The sequence below is a fragment of the Bufo bufo genome, chromosome 3 (genome assembly GCF_905171765.1).
Source record: "Bufo bufo chromosome 3, aBufBuf1.1, whole genome shotgun sequence".
Taxonomy (NCBI): domain Eukaryota; kingdom Metazoa; phylum Chordata; class Amphibia; order Anura; family Bufonidae; genus Bufo; species Bufo bufo.
The window spans coordinates 320481223-320494235 of record NC_053391.1 but is presented as its reverse complement, the minus strand read 5'-3'; the positions used below and the strand labels follow the sequence as shown (position 1 = coordinate 320494235).

At 44.3% G+C, this 13013-nt stretch overlaps 1 protein-coding gene across 3 annotated transcripts in view; it reads left to right on the top strand.

Moving 5' to 3' along the window:
• The window catches only part of L3MBTL3 (L3MBTL histone methyl-lysine binding protein 3), a 94018-nt gene extending 89952 nt beyond the window's left edge, over nt 1-4066 (top strand). For all 3 annotated transcript variants that reach the window (XM_040424355.1, XM_040424356.1, XM_040424357.1), the window contains exons 21-22: nt 2890-2952; nt 3645-4066. In XM_040424355.1, the coding sequence (XP_040280289.1) occupies nt 2890-2952; nt 3645-3773 (192 nt within the window). In that variant the 3' untranslated portion in view covers nt 3774-4066. The remainder of the gene's footprint in view (nt 1-2889; nt 2953-3644) is intronic.
• The last annotated feature ends 8947 nt before the right edge of the window (nt 4067-13013 follow it).

Sequence of the window (13013 nt, the reverse complement as noted above, 5' to 3'; positions counted from 1 at the left end):
AACATCAGATCCGGCAATGCGCCGAAACGACGTTTAGCTTAAGGCCGGATCCGGATTAATGCCTTTCAATGGGCATTAATTCCGGATCCGGCCTTGCGGCAAGTGTTCAGGATTTTTGACCGGAGCAAAAAGCGCAGCATGCTGCAGTATTTTCTCCGGCCAAAAAACGTTCCGGTCCGGAACTGAAGACATCCTGATGCATCCTGAACGGATTTCTCTCCATTCAGAATGCATTAGGATAAAACTGATCAGGATTCTTCCGGCATAGAGCCCCGACGACGGAAATCTATGCCGGAAGAAAAGAACGCAAGTGTGAAAGAGCCCTCAATTGAAAAACAAACTGAAATCTTTTAGGTAGAGGGAAGAAAAAATATAAAAATAAAATAATTAGGTTGCATAAGTGTGAATACTTTGCTGAAGCACCTTTTGATTTTATTACAGGACTCAGTCTTTTTGGGTATGAGTCCATCAGCATGGCACATTTTGCCCACTCTTCTTTGCAAAAACACTCCAAATGTGTCAGACTGCGAGGGCATCTCCTGTGCACAGCACTCTTCAGATCACCCCACAGATTTTCAATCGGATTCAGGTCTGGGCTCTGGCTGGGCCATTCCAAAACTTTATTCTTCTTCTGGTGAAGCCATTCCTTTGTTGATTTGGATGTATGCTTTGGGTCAGAAGCCTGAATGTTTTGTGCCAATATTGACTGGTATTTGGAACTGTTCATAATTCCCTCTAGCTTAACTAAGGCCCCAGTTCCAGCTGAAGAAAAACAGCCCCTTGGCATGATGCTGCCACCACCATGCTTCACTGTGGGTATGGTGTTCTTTTGGTGATGTGCAGTGTTGTTTTTGCACCAAACATATCTTTTGGAATTATGGCCAAAAAGTTCAACCTTGGTTTCATCAGACCAGAACACCTTTTCCCACATGCTTTTGGGAGACTTCAGATGTGTTTTTGCAAAATATAGCCTGGCTTGGATGTTTTTCTTCGTAAGAAAAGGCTTTGGTCTTGCCACTCTACCCCATAGCCCAGACATATGAAGAGTACGGGAGATTGTTGTCACATGTACCACACAGCCAGTATTTGCAAGATATTCCTGCAGCTCCTTTAATGTTGCTGTAGGCTTCTTGGTAGCCTCCCAGACCAGTTTTCTTCTTGTCTTTTAATCAATTTTGGAGGGACGTCCAGTTCTTGGTAATGTCACTGTTGTGCCATATTTTCTCCACTTGATGATGACTGCCTTCACTGTGTTCCATGGAATATCTAATGCCTTGGAAATTCTTTTGGACCCTTCTCCTGATACCTTTTAACAATGAGATCCCTCTGATGCTTTGGAAGCTCTCTGTGGACCATGGCTTTTGCTGTGGGATGCGACTAAGAAAATTTCAGGAAAGACCAACTAGAGCAGCTGAACTTTATTTGGGGTTAATCAGAGGCACTTTAAATGATGGCCGGTGTATGCTGACTCCTATTTAACATGATTTTGAACACAGCTACAACCCCATTTATAAGAGGGTGTGCACACTTATGCAACCATATTATTTTATTTTTATATTTTTTCTTCCCTCTACCTAAAAGATTTCAGTTTGTTTTTCAATTGAGTTGTACAGTTTTATAGGTCACATTAAAGGTGGAAAAAGTTCTGGATTGATTTATCTTTGTCTCATTTTTTTACAGCACAGAAACCTGACATTTTAACAGGGGTGTGTGTGTGTGTGTATATGTATGTGTGTATGTATATGTATGTATGTATGTATGTATGTATGTATATATATATATATATATATATATATATGTGTGTGTGTGTTTGTTATTTTTTTTCACTCTTATTTTTTTCATTTTGTACCTTTTTTTTTGTTTTTATAAACCTCCTCATTGACTGCCATATTTGGGGCACAGTCTTCATTTCTTATTGTCAGTACAGCAGGGTGTGAACCCTTTATGAAAGATGTGTTGAATATGAATTAATTGACATAGTCTACAACATTTCTATTATAGTCTCCAGGACAGGCATTAAGTGTCTGTGTAGAATATATATTATTTCTTGCTTGTTGCTTAAAGGGGTTATCCCATCTTAGACAATGAGGGCATATCGCTAGGATATGCCCCCATTGTCTGATAGGTGCGGGTCCCACCTCTGGGACCTGCACCTACAAGGAGAACGGAGCCGGGGCGCAGTTCCCCGCCTCTCCCATTGAAGTGAATGGGAGCGCACCGCACATGCGCGGCCACCGCTCCTATTCATTTCTATAGGGCCGACTGAAATAGCCGAGCCAGCGCTCGTCTATTTTCGGCGGCTCAGTTTCTCCACCTCTGGGACCCGCACCTATCAGACAATGGGGGCATATCCTACCTTGTCTAAGATCAGGCATCCTCAAACTGCGGCCCTCCAGCTGTTGTAACACTACAACTCCCACAATGCCCTGCTGTAGGCTGATACCTGTAGGCTGTTCGGGCATGCTGGGAGTTGTAGTTTTGCAACAGCTGGAGGGCCGCAGTTTGAGGATGCCTGTCTAAGATGGTATAACCCATTTAACATGCCCGCCCTCTAATAATAATGCAAGGATTCTGCTCATCCTGCTCCGCTCTATACTGAAAAGATAAAAAGTAAACTACAAAAACAGGAGGAGTCAGCCTAGAGTTACTGTTCTTTAGTGGCCTGTGTGAAAATTGGAAGATTTAAAAAAACATGGACAGATAATAAAAATTAAACGCCAACACAAATGGTTAAAACAAATGTATTTAGAATATAAACCTGATTTAAATGTAATTTTGTTGCGGATACGATTCCTGTTTGATAAATAAAGGTGTGTGAGAGTACATAATAGCAGTGAACACAGCCTCTATATCCAAGGCCACCGTTACTATTCTTTATTTATTTTGCAGGTTGCTCTGTTTGTCCAGCAGCTGCCAGGCTGTATGGAACAAGCATCTGTCTTCAGAGAAGAGGTATAATATTTCACAATAAATTAGTATATAACTCGCTGATTAAGATTTTTGGGGATAACATTGGAAAAAATCACAGCAATTCTGCTAGTGTGTTTTGCATTTTATATAATGCCGTTCACCTTTATTCTATGCATTAGTAACGCTTTTCTCATGTCCCTCTTTCTAACTGCTTAGATGTCATCATAGTGGGTGCCTGTTTGTCAATCAGCACGTTACCTTGTGATCACATGGCCACAGCCTCTGAGCCTGTGTGATCCATTATATATATGTATGTCATAATGCCTTGAGTTAAAGGGGTTGTCTGTGTTCATAAGCTCCACTTCACTCCTTTACCATGTAGGAGTGAAGCATCTGAGAATTTCCTTGCCCCGAATTTCCCCTTGCCTTGTGTTGCATCGCACAGGGCAAGGTCTGTTTGTTGTGAGCCAGTGACGTACCGGGCTTCATATCAGTATGCTAGGCAGGCACTTCCGCCTAGCAGTGAGCCCAATGATGTCACCGGTAAAAATGGGCGGTGTATAGCGCTGTAAATGATTGTTTTTTTTTAACATAAAAACCTGATTTAAACAGTGGGTCATTTTCTGACTAGAGATCCTCTTTAATAATGACATGGACAGGGCCACTTGTATGTTTAACGCTTGATGTTGGTAACATTCTCTAACCACAATTTCATATTTTATGGATTCCTACAGCAAATTGATGGCGAGGCCTTCCTCCTGCTTACTCAGACAGACTTGGTGAAGATCTTGGGACTCAAATTAGGACCTGCTTTAAAAATCTACAACTCTATTCTTATGTTCCATAATTTAGCCCAGAACTAATGAGACAGTGGTCAGTGAGAACAAGACTAACAAAAGACAACCCAGTATTATACACCTTATGCAAGACTTGAACAGTCCTGAACTGCAATCAGCCCTGTTATTTGGACAATGCGCTTTGTTTGCTCCATTGCTATGAAACCTGCTTCATCAGTGTGCAGATTAGGAGTCCTCTAGCATTGAAGAGCGTGATGAATCTGCTGCTGTGGTGCCTTACTGCTTTTATTCCTAGTTTTTTGTTCACTAGGGGTTAATTTCAGTTTTCTCATCAAAGAAGTAAAATGTTTCTGTTGTCACCTCTGTGTCTTTATTTCAAAGTCCTCTATTTCTATTGTAAACTGAAGAATAAATTCAGGGATTGACGAGAGTGGGTAACTAATTTAAGCAACCGGTTTTCTAGATTTAAACAGAACCCCAAACAATGATAACCAATGGGCGTTCTAACCTCTTAAAGGGAGTCTGTCATCAAAGTTTCACCTTTTTAACCCTTCCCATAGCTTTCTAGCAGCCTTACAGTTAATAAAAACGTTACCTTTATAAGCAATCCTGGACTTATAAAACCGGCAAAAAACAACTTAGTAGCATATGCAAATGAGGGCTCGCAAGTGCCCAGGGGCGGCGTTACCCTCGTAGGTGCCCAGCTAGCTCAGCCTTATCGTCGCTTCTGCCCGCCCATCCTTTCCCTCTGACCCCCATCTACTTAATTCTTGTTTCGCCAAGATCCTGCGCACTCAGTCGGCCGGCGCATGCGCACTGAGATGCCCATTCCTTGTACGGCATCACAGTAATTAATGCGCATACGCCGGCGCATGCGCAGTTAGCCGGCGCATGCGCATTAATTACTGTGATGCCGTACAAGGAATTGGCATCGCAGTGCGCATGCGCCGGCCGACGGACTGAGTGCGCAGGCGCGGGATCTCGGCGAAACAAGAAGTAAGTAGATGGGCGGTCAGAGGGAAAGAATGGGCGGGGGGAAGCGACAATAAGGGTGAGCTAGCTGGGCACCTACGAGGGTAACACTGCCCCTGGGCACTTGTGAGCCCTCATTTGCATATGATACTAAGTTGTTTTTTGCCGGTTTTATAAGTCCTGGATTGCTCATAAAGGTAATGTTTTTGTTAACTGTAAGGCTGCTAGAAAGCTATGAGAAGGGTTAAAAAGGCCAAACTTTCACAGACTCCCTTTAATAACCAGGCCAATTCTTATTTATTTTTATTTTTTTCCGCCTTCCAATAGCCACTACTTTTTTTTAACTTTCTGTTCACATAGCCATGTGGGGGCTTATTTTCGTGGCATAATTTTGTATTTTTTAATGGCACCACTTAATTTATATCTTTATATTGGAAAATTGGGGGGGGGGGGGGGGGGGTCGATCCTTTGTCTGATGAAATTGGAAAAAAAGACCCCTCATATTCAAGTTTTTTTTGGGTTTTCTTATTATGGTGTTCACAGTGTGCCAAAAATGATGTGATGATACCAAATTTATGTAGCTTTTATCATGTTTTACTACTTAAATAAAATAACTTGAAATATTAAAAAATGTAAGATTCTCTTTGCATTACTGTATTAGGACACCCAACCTTTTTATATTTCCATCTACAAAGCTGTGTAAGGACTTGTTTTTTGGCAAGGCAAGCTGTAGTTTTTATTAATACCATTTTGGGGTACATATGACTTTTTTTATCACATTTTATTCTTTTTTTTTTTGGGGGGGGGGACAGACACAATGTGACAAAAATGGCAAATCACGCCAGATTGGTACTGACTCTAGCCCATGTGTGCTGCCATCCATCCGTGCTGCAGTTCTTGTCCGGCCGCCTTTCGGCATCTTTGCTGTGCTGCAGCTGGACCTCAGGCCTTTCCCCATTATAGTGAATGGGGCTGGGGAGGGCTTCCGGCAGCACACATGGGCTAGCGTTATGTTTCCCTGCCGGAACAGCCTGCTGGACCCTGCTAGTGCAAGTGTGAAAGTAGCCTTAGCATCTCCCAGCGTGCATTTAAATTTGTGCCTTGAACAGCTATATACTTGACTGGCCAATATAATGTGATGGCTGTCCAAACAGAAGTGTTGGTCTCCATTTTGATTTGGACAAGATCATTTGACCTCATCAAGGGCTTCCTTTTCCAGCCCAAAAGCTGACAACAGCTGACAAAACAGAAAGTAAGCACCCACAATCACTGCTGCTATATTTCATGGTATGCTGTGTCCAGGTGTACATACAACAAATACACTGTTTCCTTGCGGTTGAGGGTTTTCAAGTGAATGGGGCTGAGCTGCAAGTAGACCATGGGAACCGATAGTTGTGGCATCACTGGCCTAGAGTAAGCAACAAGAAGGCCTTCTCAAACAGCTGATCGCCACCCCTACCCCCTCCCCCCTCCCCAATCTGGTTTTGGCTCACAATAACTGATAGAAATAAATAACCAAATAACTGAAGTATGAGCTTGGCCTTAGTTATCTGTTCAGGTGCAGTTTATTACCTAGAACACAGATGTGAAAGTGCGGGACAGGAACTGAACAAAAGGGAGGGAATGACGCTCTAGCAGAAAACCATGTTGCAAAATAAAATTTTATTTCTGTTCTTATCACTTTTCCAATATATTGTCTATTAAAATCAATTTCCGGATCCATAAAGCCTTTTGGCCAACCCTTCTCTCTACGCAGCATGGCTTATCTGTCGTGTATGGCTCTATACCTGACTAACCAATTTAACTGTGCAATGGCAGTCCAGGAGGCCTTTTATGAGGTCATCACACTTGATCGCTGAAGAGCTTCATTATGACAAGTGCAGTTTTCTGTCAATGCAAAGGCCCAATGAACCTTAGAATGTCTGTTAAGATTTATTTTGATTTGGACCATTGCATTTACCCTCGTCAATGGCTCCATTTTGCGACCCACAAGTGGAACACAACTGACAAAATGGAAATTGGGCAACCACAAACATTACTGTCATCTTCCACATTATGCCATGTATTCAGATGTACATGCAGAATCCACGCAGTTTTTTTGTATTGGAGGTTTTTGCAAGGTGGACATGGCTATAGCAAAATGGTATCGATGTATTTTAGTCCCATCTGATGATGCAGGACCCTATTCACAGTCTCACTGACTGCACTCTCAGAAAGCATTACTGTGCCACCTCTTCTCATGGTTCTGTAGTGCTTGCAACTAGCAAGGTCTCTAAATGTCTACATCATTCCCTATTATAAATGGAAAGGGATGTAGATTCTGGAGTACCTGGAGATAATATCCTGGCTTCCTTTAGGCAGTCAACTTCAGGTGCCAATTTCCTATGCAATACAGCCACCTAGCAGGTCAAGTTTTCTTCTAAAGCCATGAACCTGTCTGCAGCTGTCAGACGCTCCCTCTGGTTCAAACCTTGAGTGGCTCAAACAATATTTTCAAATTGCATCTTTGTGGTCTCCCATATGTGCCAGGTAGGTTCTTTGGAGATAGTTTGATAGGCTCATTGAAGGTCTTGCGGGCAAAAAAAGGGTAAATCCCTTCTGCAGTCCTTTCAAGGCAGAAAGAAGCAGCGTAGGAGAAATAGATCTCCGTCAAGATCCAACAAGCATCCCGGTTTTACCAGGGATCGTAGTCCCACAAAGAGACTACTCACAGAACCAGATGCAATCGTGAGGAGAGAAAGACTGAATTCTGATGTCAGATGTTCTCACTTAGATCCAGTGCCCAATTAGTTTCTGGTTGGAGGTCGTCTACACTACCTCCTAGATGTATTTAGTAGACTTACGGAAGATTCGGGTATTTAGTAGACTTACGGAAGATTCCTCAGAACAGGTTTGTCTGGACCATCCTCTTTCCACCTGCAGGAGAATCTATTCTAGAGAACTATATAGAGGAAAAGGAAAGAAAATATCACCCCCCCCCCCCCCCCCCCCAATCCCCGGCACCTTTACAAAGCAGCATCTCTGAGGATTTAAAAACTATCTACAGTACCATACATGCAGCCAGCCACTCAGAAAAAGTTTTTGGGGTTGGTTATAGGCCATCTAGACATGTCTCTTTCTTTAACTTCCACAATGCAAGAGAGGATTTTGGCAGCTGCAAGATTTCTGTTGATACCTTGACAGACAACTATGAGAACCCTCAACGTATGTCAGCATCCACAGATGCGGTCCCTTTCAGAAAGAAGTGCACTTGGGACTGCAGCCAGGGAGGGTTACACAGCAGGGGCTCCATTGCTGTCTGTTGCTCTCTCCTATGGTGGTGCCATTTAAGAGATGGGAATTGCTGTGTCCAGCCATTCTGGACTAGATGCATCCCTAGTGGGTTGGGAAGCTCACGTAGATAGAATGCCAGTACAAGGCACTTGGGAGTCTGCAGGACAGAACATTGTCCTCAAATTTGAGGGAACTGTCATCTGTCAAGTCCTAGTACACTTTTCTCCTAAAAGGGGGGAGGCTGTCAGTACCAGGTCAGACAACATGACCTCAGTCTTATTTCTTTTCTGTTAATAAAAAAAACAAAAACAGTGACGTTGTACACTCCTGTTGCATATCATAATGCAAACAAGTATAACAAATCTTTTATCCCGTTACTCTAATCACCCACTGCGAACCCCCTATCTCTGACGGTTTTTGCAATGTATAATACATTCATGTGACCCCATTTAAATCGACTGAACCATGGACCCTTGAGCTGTTGATAACGCTTGCCACAGTCTCGAGGTTGAGTACATCATTGCGGGTGACCCACAGGACAGGCCCCAAACCTTTTCGAATTTTTGAGGTTTATCGCGGTGTTTAAACACCAACACTATATACTGTATGGTAGAATCTGATTTACCTGTGATTTTCACATGGACAAGTTCGGTGTATTGGGGTTGTACCATCTGAAAGCTATACATTTACGTGCCATAAATAGCGACTCCCTCAAAAATATTGTCATGTAATGATCCCGGTTATCTTAGCTCAATATTCCCAGCAGGCACACTTCGGGGGTGCATGCCACCTGGACCGGCAGCAAGCTAGAAAGGAAAGCAGTCACTTCCCCCAGAGTGTGGCAATCGGGCTGCATCTCCACATCATGTGCCAGAAATCTTCCTCCAGTTCCCCACACCGTGGACATGCTGTGGATGACGCTCTGCCCATTCTATATAGTCTGGTTGGTGTGAGATATGTTTGATGGATGATGTATGGTTGAATCATTTTATTATTAACTGCTGGTGATACTTGTAAATGTGATTCCAATAAATCTGTTATGGATTCCTCTGTAAGTGTAGGTATCAGTCTTTTCCATTTATCTATGACTGTGAGGGAATTGGCTCTGATCTTTGCTTGCACTAAATGTGAGTAGATTACTGATACTAGTCCTCTGGGTCCTTGAGTTTTGACGATTCCTATGAGTGGGTACTTAGAGACCGTGGTGTTAGTGGTCGGGAATTTGCTCTGTATGGATTATCTAAGTTGTAAGTATGAAAAGAAGTGAGTACTGGCGATGTTGTATTTCTGAGCTAATGCCTCAAATGTCATTAACACTCCTTGGTCATATATATCTCCAAGGGTTTTGACCTTTGCCGACTGCCGTCTATCCACCCCCATAACCACCTGCATATGCGGCAATGATTGGTTAGCCTACAGAGGTACTTCGGATACTATTGCCGTAAATTGGGTCAATAATTTAGCCTCTTTCCAGACCATTTGTGCCAGTCTATGCAGCGGGAGCAGCGGTTTCTGGAATTTAGGGGGTATTTCCAGGACTGTACATAGTTTGTAGCAATTTAGGTAGCACTTTAAAAAGTACTCGAGGTGGGTAAATCTTCAGATGTATACCAGGTATTGGTGAGCCATACCTCCGCTTAGTTTAACGCGGGATCTGCTCCATATAAAAACTCTAGTGAGGGAATCTATCTCTCTAAATACCAATTTGGGTATGTGCACCTCTGAGTGCTGAAGGGCATACAGAGCCTTGGGAAAAATGATCATTTTAATTAAGTTAATGCTTCCTGCTACTGAGATGGGCAATGTCTTTCAACTTTGAAGCTTGCTCCTGATCTGCTCAGTTAAAGGGTTTCTACCACTTCGTTTCACATAATTAGCTGTCAGACACTAGCGATCCGCTAGTGTCTGCTCTGCCAAACCATCCTAATATAATTGCTTTTGGGGCAGCCGTTTCGCTAAAAAAAATGCGATCCGGAATGCGATCCTCCCTGTGAGCGCCTGTATTCGGCGCATGCGCGGTGAATGTCTGACCGCTTCCCTGCTCAGACATCTCCACTGCGCCTGCGCCGATGACGTCATAGTGCTCCGAGGAACAGGCGCAGTGGAGATGTCTGACCGCTTCCCTGCTCAGACATTCACCGCGCATGCGCCGAATACATACGCTCACAGGGAGGATTGCATTCCAGAGGAGATGGGCGGGCTGGAGGGACGCGCTCGGCGGCGGCAGTTTGTGAAGGTAGACCGAGCCTCTAGGTGCTAATGACGCCCCCATAGCACCTAGAGGCTCATTAGCATATCAATAAAAGTTTTTTTTTTTGCGAAACGGCTGCCCCAAAAGCAATTATATTAGGATGGTTTGGCAGAGCAGACACTAGCGGAAACCCTTTAAGGGATGGATATTGAATGACAGGGCCTGGAAATATTTTTGGGTAATATTTACTCCCAGGTACTTGACTGTATCTACCACATTTAATTGTTTCACGTGGAAGGGACTGGTCCAATCTGCCCTGCCCAATGGCATGTATACTGATTTCTCCCAGTTGATTCGTACACCCGAGAATTCCCCAAACTTGTCTATCAGAGCCATGGTATTATTAAGGGATGTAACTGTTGAAGATAAATATAAAATCATATCATTCTATACGGACTTTTCTCTCTCCCATGGTTACTCCAGTTATATTATTACTGCTTCTATTCCTGATTGATAGTGTCTCAACTGCCAGGGCAAACAAGAGCGGCAACAGGGGGCAGCCCTGTCTCGTTCCTCTATAGAGAGGGAAGTTTTCTGATAGTTCCCCATTTATCAATAGCCTGCTTACTGGGTTGCTGTACAGGATAGCAATCCATCTGAGGAACTGTGGACCAAACCCAAATCCTTTTAGGCAGTTAGTCAAATAGGTCCATTCTATGGAGTAAAATGCCTTGGCTGCATCTGCATTTGGAGAGTATCCCATCTGCGTAACTACCTGAACCCGTCTAATATTTTCAGTAGTAGATTTCCCTGGCACGAATCCTGTCTGGTCCTGGTGGACCAAAGACAGAATTACCTGATTTAGGCGAGTGATTAGAATTCTGGTCAGGAGTTTTTAATCTACATTGAGCAGTGCTATGGGTCTATAGGAGCTGCATTCTAGAGGATTTTTATCTGGTTTAAGTAGAAGTATAATAGTGGTTTCCATAGATGATTCTGGCAGGTGTCCCAATTCCAGTGCCGAACGGAGGGTGGCTAACAATTGAGGGCCTAGTACCTCTGCATACCTGGCATATACCTCTTTTGGGAGGCCATCTGGGCAAGGAGACTTCCCATTGTTAAGGTATGATATGGCTTGCTTTATTTCTTCCAAGCTAATTGGTAGGTCTAGTTGATTTTGTTGAGCTATAGTAAGTTTGGGGAGGGATATGTCCTCTAAGTACGTGGCCATCTCCATTTCAGATACTGTTATGCTGGATCTATATAAGTCTTTGTAGAAGTGTGTAAAAGTGTGAAGAATTGCTTCTTGTGTGCAGAGTTCCTGTCCTGCAGAGTTCTTCATTGCTAAGACTGCCATATCATTTCTTCCGTATGCCTCAAAGCTACTTGAACAACATGTCCATTCAGAACTGTCCTCTCACCTCTCCTCCTGCTCCCTTTTTGACCGGCTACAATCTGGCTTCCTGACTTCCGACCCCACCACTTGACTGAGACTGCCCTAAGTCACCAATGACCTACTAACAGCCAAAACCAAAAAACATTACTCTGTCCTCCTTCTCCTTGACCTGTCCTCTGCCTTCGACACTGTTAACCACCAGTGATGACCAGTTCACATTGTTCGCCCGCGAACATATGCGGGCTGCCATCTTTTTTCACAAGACCGGCGAGGCACAGGTAAGCCCTTACCTGTGCGCGAGCCGGTCTGAAAACAAGTGCGGTCAGCGGAAGTAGGCAGTTCCGAGGACAGCCACCGGGGGCCTTCATCGGGCTGTTCTCAGAACTGCCTGCTCCCGGTGACCGCATTTGTTTTCAGACCGGCTCGCGGCACAAGTAAGGGCTTACCTGTGCCTCGCCGGACTTGTAAAAAAAAGATGGCAGCCCGCATATGTTCGCGGGCGAACAATGCGAACTGGCCATCACTGCTGACCACTCCCTTCTGTTGCAAACTCTCTCATCTCTTGGCATCACTGACCTGGCCCTCTCCTGGATCAGACCGGACGTTTAGCGTCTCCCACTCTCGCACCACCTCCTCGTCTCATTCACTCTCTGTTGGTGTCCCGCAAGGCTCTGTCCTAAGACCCCTGCTCTTCTCTATCTACACTTTTGGCCTGGGACATCTCATAGAGTCCCATGGCTTTCAGTAACACTCTTATGCTGATGACACACAAATCTACCTCTCTGGTCCACACATCACCACCTTACTATCCAGAATCCCACAATGTCTATCTTCTATACCATCCTTCTTCTCCTTTCGCTTTCTAAAACTTAACATGGATAAAACAGAATTCATCATCTTTCCCCCATGTTGCTCAACCCCCCTAACAGACCTATCTATCACTATCAATGGCTGCACACACTCCCCGGTCAACCAAGTCCACTGCCTTGGAGTGACCTTGGATTCTTCCCTCTCCTTCCGACCGCACATCCAAGCCCTTTCCACCACCGGCCGCCTCCAACTCAAAAACATCTCACGCATCCACGCTTTCCTTAACTTTGAATCTGCGAAAATGCTTGTACATGCCCTCATCATCTCCCATCTAGACTACTGCAACATTCTCCTCTGTGGCCTTCCATCTAGCACTTTTGCATCCCTCCAATCTATCCTTAACTCTGCTGCCCGACTAATCCACCTCTCACCCTGTTACTTGTCTGCCTCTCCCCTCTGCCAATCCCTTCACTGGCTCCCCATTGCCCAGCGAATTCACTTCAAAGTACTAACAAATACATACAAGGCCGCCCACAACCTGTCCCCTCCCTACATCTCTGAGCTACTTTCCGAATACATCCCCACACTCAATCTCCGATCCTCACAAGACCTCCTTCTCTCCTCTCCTCTTATCACCTCTTCTCACAATCGCCTCCAAGATTTC